The sequence below is a fragment of the Pseudopodoces humilis genome, chromosome 1 (genome assembly GCF_049639895.1).
Source record: "Pseudopodoces humilis isolate 2021_Gansu_Grassland_sample_001 chromosome 1, ASM4963989v1, whole genome shotgun sequence".
Classification (NCBI taxonomy): Eukaryota; Metazoa; Chordata; class Aves; order Passeriformes; family Paridae; genus Pseudopodoces; species Pseudopodoces humilis.
The window spans coordinates 89898086-89917433 of NC_142200.1; the positions used below are offsets into that span (position 1 = coordinate 89898086).

The 19348-nt window shown below is 38.5% G+C and overlaps 1 protein-coding gene across 1 annotated transcript in view; it reads left to right on the top strand.

The window, feature by feature from the left end:
- Positions 1–2095: 2095 nt before the first annotated feature.
- The window catches only part of DTNBP1 (dystrobrevin binding protein 1), a 62719-nt gene continuing 45466 nt past the window's right edge, over positions 2096–19348 (top strand). Inside the window, exons 1-6 of the mRNA XM_005525264.2 lie at positions 2096–2203; positions 5517–5567; positions 8494–8544; positions 9250–9310; positions 10940–11072; positions 17398–17530. Coding sequence (XP_005525321.1) covers positions 2148–2203; positions 5517–5567; positions 8494–8544; positions 9250–9310; positions 10940–11072; positions 17398–17530 — 485 coding nt within the window. The 5' untranslated portion in view covers positions 2096–2147. The remainder of the gene's footprint in view (positions 2204–5516; positions 5568–8493; positions 8545–9249; positions 9311–10939; positions 11073–17397; positions 17531–19348) is intronic.

Below are 19348 nucleotides of genomic sequence, written 5' to 3' on the forward strand. Positions count from 1 at the left end.
TCTAACTGTAAAAGAAGCAATGGAGTCTAACAGTGCTTATTGACAGTGACAAAAACAAGAAAATCGAAAATATGTAACATTGAAGAAATTCATATGATTTCTGGAAGGAAAGCTAAAAATTAAAAGTTAAAACCACTCCCTTGTCTTCTGAACACTTTAATTCTTGTGACACCATATATTACATAAGGCCAGATTGCACAGCTTTTGTCAGCATTTGTAATGTGTGTCTGTGAATACATCAGAAAACACTGGATTCAAGGCCTATCCCTCCTTGTCTGAAGAATTAACTACCAGGCAAGTGGGAAGTCTCTATTTTCAGATATTGTCGTAAGATCAAGCATGAGAAAAATACCTTCTAAGTGTCAAATATTTTTTTTACAGAACTTTATATTCAGTCTGCCATGAAAGTTGTCTTTCTGGCCTCAAGATAAGGCAAGCTACATCAATTTCAATGTTTGAAATATCAACCCAACCATTTTTCTTTTAGCAGGCATTTGGCTTTTAATTGGCACTTATGCCACAGAGCAATGCTTTTTTTTTTTTCCATAAGCCAAATCAGAAACAATCTGTAGGTCATATACTCTTCTAAAAGCACACAAGTATCATTTTCCAGTTGATTCAAAATACCTCCAACCACTCCTGAATATACTTCCTGCAGTATCAAATTACACATCCAGCAGTTGCCTTCTGCATACATTCTCCTTCTAACAAATTATTTTAGTGCTCTTCTTTTAATTTTTTTGGAACTTTCAACCAAAATGGAATTGGTTAGAAAATAAAATGTTTTGACTGTGAAATCTCAGCTTTTAGTAAAAGTTGAAGTCTCAATTAAATGGAAGTCTGAGATTTCCCAGATCCATTGAAACCCTAGGTCCATGTGAGTCAAATATTAACTGAAAACAGACGGGGTGTGTGACTGTCTTCCTGTTACTGTAACTGCAAATATAGCCATCCAGGAAGACTGGCCAATTGTTCTGAAAAGGTCTTGATTCCACTTAAATTGTCTAAAGATTTGCTGGATAACTCCTAGCAGTTATCATGTGAGCAGACAGTACATAGAAATTTTATTTAAACATTTCGCTGCATTATTTACTATTTGTAAGAACAGCCTTTTTTCTTTCAGGTCATGGTAAGAATCACTAGTGTCTATAGAAGTCCAGCCATCTCCAAAGAAAATAGTGGTGGGACACAGACAAACAATTCAGCCACCTGCTTTGTAAGGACTTTGAAAGGTCATCATCTATCCCTTACTCCAAGAACCTGGCAAACCCAGGGACACGCAGTGATTTTGATTTCCATACTTTAAATATTTTATCACAGAGCCTGATTCCCTGAGTGCACAGGATAGGTCAGATTGGAATTGGTGCCAGTGGGGCACCTGGTCCAACCTCCCTGCTCAAGCAGGGTCATCCTAGAGCACGTGGCACTGTTTTGCATCCAGATGGATACTGAATATCTCCAAATAGGGAAACCACAACCTCTCTGTGGGTGACCAAGCCCGTTCCAGTGCTTGGTCACCCACACAGTCAAGTTCTTCCTCAAATTCAGGTGGAACTTCATGGGCATCCGTTTATGCCCTTTGCCTCTCGTGCTATCGCTGGGAACCACTGAGAAGAGCCCGGGTGTGTCCTCTTGGAACCCTCCCTTCAGACACTTACAGACATTTATATACTCTGCCCTCAGCTGCATCTTCTCAAGGCTGAACAGGCCCAGCTCCCCCAGCCTTTCCTCGAAAAAGAGATGCTCCAGTCCCTTGCTCAGCTTTGTATTGCTAAGGAGGTCACTCCCACGCTACCATCGCTTAAGTCAAAATCACTCTGGTGAGGGCCCCAACCTGCCAAGGGGCTTTCCTGTGGTCTTTAAAATAACCTCTATAAAGCTGCAAGTTCAGGGATTCCCACGCTGCACAAGATCTCTCCTTGACACCGTTTTAAGCGCCGTTCTACTCTCGCACAACGGGGGACACAGAACGAGGGGATCGGCTGCCCTCAGCCAACCCCCCCGCTCCCAACTCCGCCAGGCCGCACTGGGAGCCGGGAGGGGCGGAAGGAACGGGGCGGGCTGAGGGGAGGTGACACCGGGGGCGGGAGCTCAGCCGAGCCCCGCCCGCGCCCCTCCCTCCGGCGCTGGCCTTCGCAGCCGGGAAGATGCTGGAGACGCTGCGGGAGCGGCTGCTGAGCGTCCAGCAGGACCTCACCGCAGGGTGGGTATCGCCTACGGCACCGCGGGACTGGCGGGGGGAGCGGGAGAGGGCCGGCGTCCCGCAGCCCGGCCGGGGCAGGGGGGGAAAGCAGGTGACCGGGGGCCGGGGGAGGCGTGGACTGGCACAGGGAGGGAGGAAGAGGAGGAGATTGCGCAGACAGGAGCTGCTGCCGGGGCTGCTCTGTCACCCGGGATGCCCTCCTGAGTGCGGGGACTGGCTGGGAAGGCGGCTCCAGGGTCCCGAATGCCCCCTTGTTCCCGCCTGGGCTGGGCGGCTGATGGCGGGCTGGCGAGCCCTGGGGTGCCGCGGGCAGCTCTGGGGAGCAGGAGGAGGAGCCGCCGTGCCCGGGAAGCAGCTGCGGTCAGGAGGAGAGAGAGAGAGAGAGAAGAGAGGGACAGACAGAGCGCTGTTGTGAGAGGAGATGTGAATGGGGTCAATTAACGCGCTTGAATTTTTCATGAAGTTACCGACCTTTAAGGTTTCATGGATCAGCGTAATCCCTTAAAGAGCATTTCTGGGCGCCGCTTGGTGTGTGGAGAAACTTGCTCTTCCTTGGAGGATGAGTTACTGTCACTTGGGGAAAAGAAGCGCAGGATAAGCGGATGGAACAGCCCCGCGCTTGCACTGAAAAGTAGGAAGATATTCTTCCTATGTTGCCTCCCAGGGTTTATTTGGGTAGGCCCTGTGTCGATGCTGTTTTTAGTAGAAGCAGGTGGCCCAAGTGCTTGTCACTGGGAGCCGGCAGTGGCCGGAGGACAAGGTCATGCCTGTGCTCCAGAGCTGTTGGCTCATGATGAGCCTCAGGGGAGTATCGTGTTGTAATCAATTACTTTTAAAAATTGTATGGTCTTTGGCAGTGTTAAGGCTGCCTTATAATATCCCTATGGTAAATATTTATGTATAGGGAGGAGTGTCTGTGTACCTTCAGAAACTTAAAATAAGCAGTTTATCATTACTTATACCAGTGTATGATTGTCAAGAGAAACTGATAGAAGAGGCTGCCAGTCAAACAGATAAATTGCTTATGTATTATCTGTCTCATCTTACCAAACAGCAACTAGATATTAAACTGTCTTAAAAATACAAACGAAAGCATTGTTTTATTTCTGTCTTTCTCTTTTGCTTCTTAGAGGAGTTGATAACTCAGTACAGTGTAAGGCTCTTGAAAAGGGTGTTTTTCAATGGTGAAAGAGGACAACAGAAAGGTCATAACATGCCAGATCTGATGGTCATTTAACTCTGTGTTTTCCATATTTGCTGCAGTGGAGCTGAAAACACAAATTCCATGTATTTTGCTTTCTTCCTAATGTTGCAATGTTTTGTTCTGAGAATAGTCCCCGATTTCATAATGTCCATCTTTGTGTTCAGCAGCTCCATTGAAGTGCCCTTGTTCCAGTGCCCTGTCTTTAAGTGATATTTTCATCTGTGGTGTAACCTCTTTTTTTTTTTTTGCCATTGGGAACCTGTATCTGAGAACCACAGTGGCAGAGGCTGTGGAAGGCATTTTTTATTTTTTTTTTCCTTTAGTGTCCCCATGTAGCCAGAACACAAGTTGTCCTGGTTTGCCCCTTCTTCCTTCCTACACCATGTAACCTAATTTCTTGGTGTTCTGAATTACTCTATTCTGCACCCCACCAAAGTGGTAATAGAAGTAATTTGGTGATGTTGAAACTTTAGCTTAAAACTCTCTAATTCTCAGAACTCAAAGAAAGTATTTTTGGTGTCAAATTGTTGCCAACTTGTTGACTACACATAAATGCTTACAAAGTAGAACAAGTTGAATTTCATGAAATTGTGAGGGGGAAGGTTTTCCAGGGCTTATAAGAAAGTAATATCACTTCCCAAGGAATATGGGAACATGTATGTATTGCTGAGAAAGCTTAAATCTGGGTTGTGTGGTTTAAAGAGAGCAGTTTAGAGTTATTTGCCATTTCTGTGGCCTCCTTCCATGCTCAGTTGTGTCTGCTGTCTAATTCTGTGTTTCCTGTGAGCAAGGTATCTAAATTTTGACCCATTCACCTGTTAGCAAGCTTTTTCAGGATGAGGAAAAACAACCAAAAGGGATGCAGAAGAGTTCTGCTGTTTCAGGCCAGGCTGCATACTGGGGAGCATGGCAGCAGAGAAGGGCAAATTACACAGCTTCCTTCAGCAGTGGGCTTCTTCCTCAGTGTGCTGTGGTTGTTGCTGCTTGGCTTGGCTGGTATAAACAGCCCTCTGAGAGGGGGTGGAGACCTGCCTTAGCATGTCTTTTCTCAAATTGTAAACCACCTGGTGTGCTGTAGAGCTTTGATGTTTCTTTGAGTTCCTGGAAAATAGTGGTCAAGACCGGGGGAGTGATTTGACTACCCCTCAAAGCAGCCTGCATATCTGTCTGCATATTGGGTTGTTTCTCAGTCCCTGGGTCACTCAGGACTGCAGATCTTTCTGTCATGTCTGGAGTGTATCTTTGACTCTTGTAGTTCATTTCCATCTTGCTTATGTCTGTGTCATTTATTTCTTCCTGACTTTTACTGTCCTGGACTTTGATCACAAAGGGCCTAGAAATATTGCTATGGTGGTCAGGGAATAGCCAGTGAGGTTTAGTTCTCACTGTACTGTGTTAATTTGGCTAACATATACATGTTGTCTGAAAGAGAGTGGAAAGAGTTGTGGGGGAGGATTGTTTGATTGGTTTGGAGGCTTTGGGGTTTGTTTTTTTGCGTTTGAGGAGCAAGATACTTTTTTTGTTTTTGAGGGGCAAGTCAGTTTGAAATGGACTGTGTGTGAAACAAGCCTCAGATACACTCAGTAGCAGTGCACTGTGGTGATGCTGCTGGAGGTTCTGAAAGCTGACAGAAGTTATGCTTGTGCTGGTTTTGGGTTGGCAGACTTCTGGCAAGTGGGTGCATGTGTATGTGTGACTGTCATGCTCTTCCTTGCCATGAGAGCCTTCCTGTAAATAGCATTCCTTGGGCTGGATTGGTTATTTCTGTGCAGGTCTTTAATTCCTGTCTGCGAAGGAAATTGTATGAAGATGTGGATGGCTTGTATACAATAATATATATATATATATATGTATATGTATATATATATAACTCCCATTAAACTTTTTATCCTGAATTGGCTGATGCACTTCTACAAGAGAATCTCAAGATTTAGCAGTGTCAGTGGAAATTCATATGAGGGTCTCCACAAAACTAATTATCACATTTATTTGTGAAACAAGCTGAAACAAAATTAACTGTAATAGACTGGAATTAACACATTATGTGTTCAATTCATTCTCTGTTTTTGGTGTTGTAAATGTCTGATGGATTTTTGTTTTGATTTGTAGGTTGAAGACTTTGGGTGACAAATCAAGAGATGCAAAGAAAAGCAGGCAAAGGTACTTCTGAATGTCTTAATATATAGCATTAATATAAGATATTCTTGTTAAGGAAAAAATTGAAGTGGCTCCTATATATGAGCCAATTGCAAGAACATTTGCATATGATTTTACAAAATGCTATTTTGACAACAGAAAAGCTTAACCAAAGCAAATGATTTACTTAATACAGCCTTCATTGATAGGCCTAAATAATTTCTAATGGCTGTCAATCAGTTTATAAATTACTATTTAAATTAAATGAATATGCAGTGTTATTGTAGTACCTCATAAAAGATTCAGGTTGCAGTACACTCAAATGTAATTGTTTACAATCCCTGTGGATCTCATGTCCTAAAATTGTAACTCTTTTTTTTTTTTTTTTTTTTTTTAGTGTAAAAACAGAAGTAGGAGCTTTTTTATTTTATTGTGGAAAATGTGTGTAGTGAAATACTTCAGTTTTCTGTTTCAAGAAGTTTTGGGAATTGTGCTGATTTGGTTTCCTTTCTTTCATTGTTTTGGGGTGGTTTATTTTTTTAGTTCTTTGTCCATTCTTTCAGCCTGTGAAAGCTACAGGCAAAGACTATTTTATGTCTGTAAAGGACATCTGTGAGAGTTACTTCTTAAAATCAGCCCAGATATGCTTTAGTGTAAAGTATGTTCTTATTAAAACATGCTATGTAGACATAAATTAGTTTACAAACAAGCTAAGTGCTAAATAAAAAGCATCTGAAATAAACTGTCCTAAGTTCTGAATCTTGATGTTTTGGATATAATATTTTTTTTTAACAGAGGACTAATTGTATGGACAAGGCATGGAGACTAAACTAAGAATGGGTGAAGGTCTCAATGAAACTGTTTTAGATATCTGCCTTCTCTGTGTGTTTCCAGTCCATAATATTTTGATTCTTCTCCAGTGCTGTTATAAACAGCCATCCTTTTTGAGAAAAGCACTGGGTAAAACAGTTGAAGCATCAGAAATGGGAATGCTGGGGTGGCTTCTGCTTTGCTGATAAAGTTCAGGGACAAACACAGCTTGGCTTGATTGTAAGGATGGCTGAGGTCATATGGATGGGAGCCAAGGAGAGGCCAGTAAGGGATGGGTGGTGTTGCAATGGGAGTTTGCCACTGACCAGGGAGAGAATGATGTTCTCTCCCAACAGCTTGAGGAATCCTCTGTATCGTTAAACCCCCATTCTCTTGGGGACCTTTAGCTTCCAGCTCCTGAAAGGACAACCCATCAGTATGCAATCAGGAAGTGCCCTGGGAGGGTGTCAAGGATAACTTCTTGATGCCTCTTTATAACCTCTTTGGCATGCTGGGATAGCCAGATGTCACCTGGAATTGACATTTAAAGAGATGTCAAGGACAGGAAGAGCTGCTAACCCTGCAATTAGTTGGTAGTAAGAAGCTGAAAGAAAACATGGTATTGGTGATGAATGGGGTGAATTACAGCAAATGTAGAGGCTGGTGAGTTATTTAATGCCTTTGTGGCTTCAGTGCCTTGTGCTTAGTGAAAGGGGTAAAGGAGACTGACCAGGAGTGAATGAAGACAGATTGAAGGTACTCAATCCGTGAAAGCCCATCGGACCATGTGTACCAAGAGATACATTGTGAAAATCAAGAGATACAAATCCATGTTTCCCTGGGAAGAAAGTATTGCCGTGGCAGACTATCTGGGACGTAGCTTTGCTAAAAACACTCTGGAGTTCTTGGCAGACAGCAGGCTGAATGTGACCCAGGGATATGCCTTGCAGCAGGGAAGGCCAACAGCTAATGGGGCTGCAAACAATACCCAGACAGTGGGACTGAGGAAGGTGATTGTCCCCTGCATTCAACACACCTTAGACCACTAACTATCCTGTCCATTTTGGGTCCCCGGTTTGAGAAAGACGTTAATATTCTTGAAGAATTTAGTGAAGGGCCACCAGAATGGTTTGGGCAGGAACTCTGTGTGTGAAGAAAGGCTGAGATGGGCAGTTGTTCAGCCTGGAGAATAGGTGACTTCTGGGAGACCTGTCAGCAGCCTGTCATTACAATTGAAGTGGTTATTGAGGAAACTGGTATGTGGTGGGTTCACAAAAGGTGATAAGCATAAATTGAAATGAGATGATCAGACAGGAAAAGCTGAGAAAAGTTTCCTGGGGAAACTACTTTGCTCTCATAGCTGATTTTAACAGGGGATTGCAATAGAAACTTCCTGAGGTCCCTTTCCACTTCACTGATTCTGTCACTTTTCCCTTGCCTTAAGGACAAGAAGGTTTCATTTATGGTAGTTATTTTTCCTTTTTTTTTTTCCTATTTAAATTGTTTGGATGATAGTGCAGAACAGTCTATTTGGGTGATCTTACAAGAGACAATCAAGATCTTTGCATCCTTAGAAGTAATGCATTGTTAGTTTTCTATAACTTATAATAAAATTTCTTTATACTTCAAGCTGTTATTGATGGAAGTGTATGCATTGCATAGGAGATCATTAAAGCATTAAATTGCCAAAGGTTATTTACTTTAGTATTTATTTTTAGTGCAGAACATATTAAGTGCAATATCTGTATTGAGGGACATGAACTTGTGTAGTAGGTTTTTTTTTTCAGAATATTCCTGTGCCATTTTTTAGGTTAAAGTAATGTTCATCCTGTATCTTTGTTAACTGTACTTAGAAATTATTTAATAAAACTTTTTTAATGGACACGGTTGAAAAGAGGTAAGAATAGGTTATCATAAAACAACAAGGGAAAAAAGCAATCCTAGCTTTGGAATATTCTTGTCAGATACACTGTGTAATGAATTTTAAACCAAAATTGGAAAAGTTTTTTTGAAAGTAGGAACAGGGAGGAAACATTTCATTGCTCAGCATATCTGCCAGGTGCAGATGTGTGTGCACACATTATTTTATAAGAGCCTTCTATTCTTTAACAATTTTGTACATTTGCAATCTGTTTTATAGAACTGTTCAGTGTTTGCCAGAGTTTTCTGCTGGACTGGAACTACTAAGCAGGTATGACCTTCCTTTTCTTTGTGCTTGCTTCCTATATTAGATTGAAAAAATCTAACTTCTAAAGAAAGAGATTAGAGAAGAAAATCAAAGTGTTGCTAATAGGTTTTTGGTTGTTCTGCATTTAGCAGTGTGGGAGTGGTTACCAAATGATAAATGTATTTAAAGCTTGCCCAATCCTGAAGTACTGTCATGTTAATGAAACTGAAGTCCTGGAGGAAATGCCGCATTTGAAAGTTGACTTCAGTCCATGTCCTAATGCAGAGGGGTGAAGGAGGCCAGCACTGAGCCCCAGTCTGTGGTTTCATAACTTTGATATATTTGATATAATTTCCTTCTGTCTTTTTTTTTTTTTTAATTGGAAGGGATATATGTATGATTACAATCTTGTTATTTTTTTTCATTTTCATAATTACACTGAGTTCCAAGTGATGTTTAAGGTGGTGGGTTGTCTTGTAAGTATTCCTGGGTCCATTTAGCTTTTAACATCAGTTAGCAGGTTAAAAAACATGAATCACTTTTTCTTTAAAAGACATTATTTCTCACTGCATATTTGTCTTGGCAGAACAAGTAAGTACTGGAAAGAACTACACAGTTGTTTTTTTAAGCTGTAATTTCTGGTAGTACCTGTAAATATAAGCAAAGTGACATCCATGAATTCCTTTGTAAGGAGAGCACAGTAAGAATAGTAATTTTTCTTCTCTTCAGATATGAAGATGCTTGGGCTGCCCTTCATAAAGGAGCCAAAGATTGTGCAAAAGCTGGAGAGGTAAGAAAAAATAACAATGCCATGCATGAAATATTTTAAAATGTGTAAATAATTTTAAACTAAAATTTTTAGTATCAGCCTACAGGGTTAACCTTGGCCCGCAGGTAAACATCCACACAGCTTTGTTCACTCTTACAGTAATGTAAACAATAAATAAAGTGATGCAATGTAAACAGTTGTAAAGATGATGTTGTGTGTCACTGCTGTAGCTCTTTAAAAGCAGTTGCGGGGTGGCTTGGAAAGTACAGAAGGCACCTTAGCGGTTTGTACCATGGTGGGGCTGTAGCCCTGACACTGCTGCCCACTCCTAGTCCACAAGACACAAGATTGGCTTGCCCAGCTGAAAAGATTTGGGAAGTGTTTGTGCTTTCTTCTAATTTCATTCACTATTCCTGCCCTGGAAGCAAAGTGACAACTGGTGTGGTTTATGTGTGGAATGAAGGGAAGTGAAACTTCCAGTAAGCGTTACCAATGCGTTACTCAACACCAGACTTTCAGTTTCAAGCCATGTTTAAGGGGCAGACAGTGTAATCAGTTTTCTGTCCTGGCTGAAACCTTAATTTTGTCTGGGTGCATCCTTCCTGGCTCTTCTCTTTACTTAGAAACTTCTCTATCTTTTTGTAATGGATAAATAACTCACTGTGTATTTACGGTAAGAAAGAAAGAAAGTCTGTTACGTTCTTTCTCTTGCCTAATGGTATGGCCCTTCTTTTCCCTGCATTTCAACCTTCAGGTATTGGAGATGGAGTTCTCCTGGCCAGTTTGGCATGTTTTACTGCTCATAATGTTCTTTTATTTCTAGAAAATCTCTTAAATGATGTGGTCACAAATTTATAATATTTGCCATAGTTTGCTTTAAAAGTTGTAGTTTTGGAAACAATGTGAGGTTTCACATATATTAAACTAATATAACCTAATCTCACATGTTATGGCTGCTTGGGAAAAATGGGAATGAAAAACTTCCAAAAATACTTAAATTTTCCATTTAACTCAGATATTTACTTTAAACACAACTCAGTGTATGTATTGCTTGCAGGGTTCTGTTTACTTTTTTAATAAAAGGGGAAAATAAAAACTGTGTAATCTCAGAAGACACTTGGTACACTGCAGTTCATCACAAAAGCAGAAGAGCAGTAATGTTATAAGGCCAACTTCTTCTAAAATCTCATTCCTTTTACTTTACTTTCTAGACTACTTTACATGTGCAGAATTTTCATTTTTATTGTTACGATGAAATTGGTATGACTGGCAACAATAAACTATTGATCTAAATATGCCCAAAATTGCAGCACTGCGATGTTGTTATTGTGCACCAGTGCAACACTTCTGCCAAAATTTCAGATATATCTTGTTTACAGTTAATAACATCCATAAAATACTTCCTGCATTGATTAGTATATTGAGAAATAACTTTTTGTCATATATTTGGTCAATGCATTTCTATACAAATATTCCATACTACAGGGAATTTTTTGAGCATGTTGTGTATTTACTTGAGGAGTACACAAGCAGCAGTGCTGTAGGGTTGCTGTGCTGACCTTATACTTCCAAATGTATTAATTATAAAAATTAGTCAAGATGCTCATAAACAGGAACATAAATTTGCAATTAAAGACCTGTTTGTTGCAGCTGGTTGATAGTGAAGTTGTGATGCTTTCTGCTCATTGGGAGAAGAAAAGGAACAGTCTGGTGGAACTGCAGGATCAGCTTCAGCAAATACCGGGGTTTTTAGCAGATCTAGAATGCCTCACAGCAAGCCTAGGTAAGTTCTTATAGATATAGCAAGCATTCAGATCAGTACACAGGATTAGACTGAAGCTCAGCTGTTGTGAATGTTGTGATTATAAAATTTAATTTTGCTTTCTGTGGTAAAACCGTAGTTCTTGAACAAACTGTTATTTTAAAAGACCAACAAATAGCAGTTGTTGCTCTCCCAGCAGTTAAAATTTTGTATGTGTTGCTATTTGGGGGAAAAAAAAATATTGACAAATGTTTGGACAGGTGAAAAATGCTGCTCTTGAAGTCTTATTAAATTGTTAAGATTTTTGATAGTATGTACAGTCGTGTATATAGCTGCTTTTTTGGAGTCGATGTAATTTTACATAATAATGTTTAAACTTATTATTTGGGGTGGGACAGGGGGAAATTTACCTGGCTAGGGACACTTTCAAGGCAGAAACCTTTGGCTTTGAGCAGTTGTTGGTTCCAAAGGTAACTTCCATACTTTGAATTAATGTACAAGGTTAAGATACTCTGTAGTGATACCCAGCTTTTCTATAGGTGAATATTAATGCTGCCTATTAAGGTTAGCAAACACATCATGTTTGTAAGGTGTGTTGCAATGTTTAAAACTTTACTAAAGCTTAACCTGTTCATTTTATTGAAAAGATGAATGCTTTGGTGGACTAATTCTGGAACCTCTCATACAAAACTTTTGATCCATTGTTGAAAATTAAATTAGGAAAAAATGTGTTGGGGATTCTCATCTCTGAAAATCTCTGCTATTGCTGAGCCTTGAAATGGGCAGGCAGCATTTGACAAGCAGCAGTGCTCTCTGTCCACAGTACATCTCTTGATGCTTCCATGAAAATCTATATGGGTGCATGAAATTAAAGCTTAAAAAAACTGCTGTTTGCACATGGATTTTAGGTAGCTAAGTTCTCCAGTGACTGTGCCTGCATTTCTCTTTCTTACAGCAGCTAGGAAGTAGGCAGAAATTCCTCATGTGATTGCAGCTCTGTTTTTTTGTGGGGTGGGCTGGATTTATGTGCTGACATGATGTGAAGAAAAGGAGGGCTCTTTTCTGTCTTCAGGGGCTAATTTCTCATTCTGCTATAGTCAGTGGACATGCACAAATCAGCTTTTGTTCCTAGGTAGGCTGGTAATAACTTTGCTATTTGTTTCTGAACCAAGGCATGTGTTCTACTTTTTATCACAACTTTCTTATACCATCTTGTTTAATAAGGCTTTATCATTGTGCTAACCATTTAATATTGGCTGTTTGAAATTTTTTTTTTCTCCAAGGAAATAGAAGTTCAAATAGTGATTTATTAAAATACTGGGTTTAATATTATTGTGCAGTCCACTGGTAGCCCAAAGATAAACAGTATAATAGCAAGCTAATGGAATTGCCTTTATAGTTCACATCTGCAAATGCTGTAAATCCTGATGAATTTGGGCTACTTTCTGATTCCTAATACAGTTTCATGAACTAGAATTAATCTCACTCTGATTGTAGAATTTCTTGGAAGGGTATGTCTCTAGATATTTTTGATACTGCAAAAGTAGGGTTTAAGGAAGCATTCAGCAGCCTGCTCAGGGAAGCTAATGGATTTTGAGTGTAGTGCTAAGGTTCTGAGATTGAACCAAACCTTCTAGCTTTACCTTTTGTGTCAGATTTTAAGCAATTCATCTGAAGTTTCTTACTAGTTTCTCCTAGCAACTGTTTTTTTAAATAGTTTTGTGTATTATTTTTTTCTTCTAATAATTTTTATGGAGTATATTTGATGAGATAGTTATAATTTGTATCAAATTCAGCATCTAGCTTTCTGGAGGTGATTTAACAGAAATTTACTGCAATATTCTGCTCACTGTTCTTATTTTTTATAACTCTTAACTTACTGCTTCATATAAATATAAACTATATTCAGTTTTTCAAGAGATGACTATTACTCTGAGTGTAAATTTTCAAAATGAGTGAAACATTCTGTAAAAAAAAAAAGGTTAAAATAGAATCACAAAGGGTTATGCACCCAAGATGTAATTTGGCTCACCTTCATAATTTCAGTAAAACAGTTGTTTCTTCTGACATGATATGCTTCTAATCAATCTGTTAATGCTTTCATTTGAAAGTAGATAGGGGAACCTGGCTGCTTTCGGTAAAAGAAATCTCAGATAATGGAAATGAACCTTTTTAGTGACCTACTTAAAATTGGTATGACTCATGTACAGATTCTTCAGCTTCTGCTATGTATTACAAGACATGTTTTCGTTAGCAACTTTATAAAGTTCTTTAGCTTAGGTATTCACATTATCAGTCATCCCTCACTTGAAGTAGAAAGTCTGTGTCTTCATTTGATAAATTTATTGTATTATGCAATGTCTTGTATCTGCTACTGAGGACTTTGAAGAAAAAATTACTCTCATGTAAAAGTGAAAAGGGCAATTACTGCCCATTCAAGGTGCAAAATTGGAATCATCACTTAAGCCAGTTTTTATATAAGATGTAGAAAATATCTGCTTGCTGGTATCTGGAATACTTAGTATGAAATGTGGCATTTTGCTCAAACATCTGTTTTGGTTTTGGCAAATCAGTACACACAAGCATTGTGTGTATATCCAGTTTTTCTCCCTTTTTTTTTTTTAAGATCAAATCTTAAGAATTAACTTGATACTGGTTTCAGAAAGACTGATCTTGGTGACAGGTCCAACATGGGTTGAAAATGTTTTACTGGTGGGACTGAGAGGAAAAATAAGGCTGGGTATGTAGGCACAGAGCTAAAAGCCTTTGCCTCTTAGTATTTAGAGGGCTTTTTTGAAGTAAAGGCTGGGGGGGTGTGAAAATTCATTGGGGGAAAAAGAACCTTTTGCCCTGCTTAGGAAAAGTATCCTTGTTTATATCTTGAATAAAAAGTCAGTCTTTTTTATTTCCGATTGAGTATCAAGTATGAAAATTGCCATTCTTTAGCTTTGCAAAATTCAGTCTAATTTTTTTCAGAATTTGCATTTATCTTTTACTGGGAAAATCAGGGAAAATGTTGGGAATATTTATATAAAACCAGGGAATTTGAATAATACTGTGTAAGGACAGCTATGTTCAACAAGGAATTTTTCTCCATAGGCTCCAGGGCACAACACTTCAGCAGAGGGAGTTGTTGTATTAGCTAGAGATATATATGTATGAAAGGCATACAATTTGGTGCTGTAGACTTGGAATTGACTGAAGATTGAACATGCAAGGAAAAGGATCCTGATGTACTTGCTGTGTAGTTTTAGCAAAAAAGCTGCTTTAGCATCATGTAAGTGGTATAATACTGGCTGGGTTTAAGGTCTTGTCTGTGAAAGCAGATAAAAATTGAGCACTAGTAGAACTGTAATTAAATAAAGTTTTTTCTTTTTTTTTTTTTTTTTTTGATGCAGCTGACTTGAACTCTTCCTGTTCATATATGTCTTTCACTGCTCATTTTTAAGCTTTTAGTAATCTCTGTGTGGCCTAGAGGTAGAGGGAACATCTTTGATGTAATCGCTTCTCCATCCTTTCTGCTTTTTGCCTTTTAGTCAGAAAATAAATGAGCTTTGTAGAAATGTCTTTCATACTCCTGCATGGTTTCTGTTGTTCGAGTGGCTGGGACAGTGCAGGAAAACTACATCTAAAGTTAGTGGAAACCTATTTTCTGACATACAGTAGTGATTTAGCTAGTCAAATGAATTTTGTACTTATACAGAACTGCAGAAAACATAAGTTTCAGTTAGAAAAATTATATGGTAAATTTAAATTTGGTACACTTTAGAAAGAAAGTGTCTCCTGTATAAAAAAAATGTGCGTTTTTTTGAGTTCTAGGTAAATACTTTAATACCTGATTGCTAGTAAACTAAGGAAAACAGTGTGTGCTGATGGAAGATAATGCAATGCAATGAAATGTCATCTAACCAAACCTTAAACATACTTCAAAAGAATTAAAACTAAGAATTAAAATTTCAAATAATGTTATTATACTTGTGATAATGTAAGAAATACAGCCCAAACTGCTATAATTAGAGTGATGTGACCCAAAGAACAAGTTGTTTTTTTTTAAGCTATCTAATAAAAAATACTATTTCTACCAAGTATGTCATATTGCTATACATGAAAATTCATAATCTAAAGGTAAATATATTTTTTAAAATCTAAAAAATACTTAGAGGAGATGGGTTTTTTTACAGCCTAGGTTTCAAATTGATTAAATCTGTAGTTTTGTTTGGCACTGTCTTTGTATGGACAGTTCTCTTTTGGGAAAAAGATGCTAATTTTCATCTGGAGCTGGAGCTGCTGCAACAGAGCTTGTCTTCAATTTTATTTTTTTTTTTTATGAAAAGCAATTTTTCTTTCACTTCAGAAAGGGAAAAAACTTCAGAAACCTCTGTTTCAGTAAAGCAGGATTGTTGCCTTCTGGAGAGATCTCTAGTGTCCATTCCTGCTCTTCAGGAGCACAGTGTTTTCTGCAGTTCCCACTAGAGGCTGCTCAAATGCAAGTGCTAGGAATCAGTTGCTCTCTAGAATTCACTTTTCTTCATCCTCTTTATTTTCCTTTCCTTTGTTGTTGTTTTTTAATATTATTTCAACAGAAAATACAGCAAAGCAGGTGGTGAGAGTCTTTTAAGTGGAAAAAACAGTGCTTGATAGGTACCTTAGTAAATTATCTTCAGTCCTGCTGTGTTTGAGAATTTTGCAGATTAATAAGGGAACAATTATTCTGAAAAGCAAGTTAGCACAATAGAGGTATTTGGATTTTAATGCACTCAGAGAAGTCTGTTTATTAAAGAAAAAGGGCCTACCAATCATAATTGTAATCATGATATTACACTTTGAATACATCTGGATTTTGTGAGAGAAAATTGAGTGTGTGGTAAACAATGAATGTTCTCCATCACAGTATGTAGAACTAAAACCAATTTTTCCCCCTCAAACTTGTTTCTGTGTTAATTGCCAACTGCTTTTCTTTTTTTATTTTTTTTTTTGCCAGTCCTTTTCCCCTCCTCTCAGTGATCTGTATACAGAAAAATAATTTAGGGAAATATTTGCTGATTATATGATTCATGTTTCTCTTTCCTACTGTTGTGGATCTTCCTTCTTAAGGACTAAAAAATGGTGTTAAGTGAAGCTGAACATATGAACATGCATCCTAGGAAGTTTGCTTAGGAAATTTGCTGACTTTTGTTTTTTTAGGGGAACCACAAGGATGGCTATTCATAATGGAGCAATGGCTAAGGAAGTTGAAATTATGTACTGTCCAAGATAGGCTTCAAGTAGAATGGCCAGGCCAGAATGGAGGATTTGACTGATGCCTTCAGCTTACTGTTTCCTTCTTTTAAGCATCTGAAATACAATAACTCTGGCTGCTATTTGTTTGTAAAAATGTGTATTATTCTTGCTCCTGCAGTTTACCTTCTCTCTGGTACAGGAGAAGTCCTGGAAAAAAGATGAATAATATTCCTGTAATTCACACAGTTTCATCCCAGACAGACCAGCTGGTTAGGGTTTGGGAAAATAGTTTTTCTATGGTAGAATCCTGAGGAGAAACATGAAACTTAGCATTAATCACTCTCAGGGAGAGTGATCCTTTGATACAAGGTTCACATGACTTAATTCAGGTGAGGAGGGACCTCAGGAATTGTCTAGTCCAAATTTCTACTCAAAGCAATGTGAGCTATGAGATGAGATCAGTTATCTCAAGACTTGTCATAGACAAGATCTGTATGAAGTTGAGACTGCGCAATTATGTTTAAAGATGAGATTAAGAGATGTGTATGTAAAATAGGTAGATTTAAATGTAAAATTTACATGTGTATGTAAAATAGGCAAATCTTTATGTTTAGCTATCAGTAAAGGGTCTGTCTTCAGAGACATAAATATGTTCTTTTATATTACCATGACATCATGTGGAAGTTAAAATTCTCCTCATATGCTTTATTTTTGCTTCATTTGAATAAATTAAGATTTGCCCTGGCTTTGACCAGCACAGCTTTATTCCTTGGATTGGGACCATGTAGGAAGCGCTAAACTGACAGTCTGCTCAAGAAGGAAAAGTATGAGTCCTGAATGCTTCTCTTCCTCAAATACAGGCCAGGAGCCTGTGACACCACAATGCTGGGACAAATAGAGTGGTTCAGCATCTTACTGCAAGGGAACCTCAGATAGATCTCACTTTAATGTGGCTCTGCTGCCACTCTTTACTGTGGGATTTGGGCTGAGACTTGTCTTTTGGAGCCATTTATATGTGTTTAATTATTACCATGTTAATTATTTACCTTTACGAAATCCTGTTTCTGTTCAGGTGAGTTTTCTGTCTATTGATGCAATTTGATATTCATACAAGACTTTCTTACAGCCCAGCTAGAGGCAAACTTTGAGGAAATGGAGAATCATCTGTTGTGTCTTGAGGAACTATGTGAGCAGTGTGAATTGGAAAGATACAAATGTATGCAGACATTACAGCTGGAAAACTACAAGAAAACAAAAAGGTAAATAAAACAATTGCTATGAATTAGCATACAATATAAGCCTTTTCTAGTTAACAAATTTGTAGTAGATTCATTGAATGTCTTAGTGATAAACGAAGACTACATGTGTTTGGAAAATTATCATGACGTTGTTAAGATGAAGTCATGTTTATTATTCTCTGCAAAGAATTGGAATAAGGGCTGTTGTTAATAAGCACAGGTAAACTGTTGTTTCTCTAAATCCCCTGCCCTGGCTTATGGATTCCATTTTTTTTTTTCCCCCATGTAGCTGTCAGGCTAGGAACTGAATTTTCCTCTATCTTCCTTTCAGTTCTATCAGTATCCAATCCTATAAGTACTTTTCACTCTGTATGAAAGGTATTAATCTCCTGCCATTCTCTTACTTGTAAAAGCAGGGCATTAATTCTTGGAATCTAAGTTCAACTTACAGCACTATGTGTGAAAATTCAGAACTTTCGCCTCATGAGTTTCAGTTTACCTAAAAGACAAAGTAAAAGGAGAAAAATATTAAGCACTTAAATAACTTAAGCGGTTGACTTTTTTGATTTTTGTTACTACTAGTGCCAAAAATAACCTAATATAAGGAGATAAGAAAAACAGTATTACATTCATTATATAAATTAGGAAATGAGGAGTTGAATTGAAGCAGTTTGTCAAAGATAAGTGCCTGACAGCCTATTAGGGAGGGGTGGGTAGATGTGGATGTTGACTGACTGACATGGGGAATAACCAGGTTACTTGATCTGTCGAGGCAGGACTCCTGCTGTCAGCCAGGGGAAGCAGCCTGGCACCCTCCTTGCCTCCTTGATTGTGGAAGCAAGTTTGATACATGTGTTAAGGTCAGAACAACTGGTCTGTCTCACAGTTCTGATAAGGATGTGGTGATCAAGGGCAGGACTGTGCCAGACAGCACTGGCCACATTTTGCTTAGCTTTTCTGTGTTGTTCTTCTTAACCCTTCTTGCCATTCTTGTACCTCTCTTTTTTTTAATTTTTTTTTTTTTTAAATCACAGACTCCTCCCAAAAGACCTTTTCACCCCTGAATACTTTTTCCCTATTGGTACACTTTTGTTATTTGGGGAAACTTACCCTTCAATGGTTACAGCTCCAGTTACTAAGGAGTGCTGGTGTTGCAGGTTCTACCTCACAAATGGTAGAACCTTTTGCTATCTTAAAGCTCCCCCTTTAGTTTGCTGTGAAATTTGTCTGTTTCTCACCTAACTTCCCTTTAAACACCTGTGAAATCCAGTCATCCTTTATGGTACTATCTGTGGCTTATGTCAGTATCTTACTATGTTATCTGTCACATCTGGCAACTTCTTATTTCATGTCATTTTAGTTTTTCACATCCTGTTCAGTTGTCTTAACCTCAGGCCAGGGCCTCAACAATAATCTGTAATTTTCCTGCAGCCTGGATTTTCTCTTTCCCAAGTCAGGGCAATTCCATATTCTTTCTCCAGGAAAAGTCAACAGCAGACAGTATGGCTGAATATTCACTTGTTCAGACCTACTTGAATAATTAAATATTTAAGAGTAATAATTCCAAAATTCTAAGTATGTGCTATTTAACCAAATAACACAAGTTTAAAATGTGTATAAAGCAACAGATTTGGTCCTGTATAATTATCTTTCTACAGTTTTCTGAGTTGTTTTTGTTCTCTCTGCCATCCTTCCTCCCTTACCCCTTGCCACTACTTTCAACATCAAAATAAAGTGTTAAAACATTGCCTGCTCTGCTTAGCAGCATCTAATCAGTTTTATAAATAGAATGCTAAGCAAGCTACTTAGTGTAATTATAAGCTGATTACATTTGGTCAG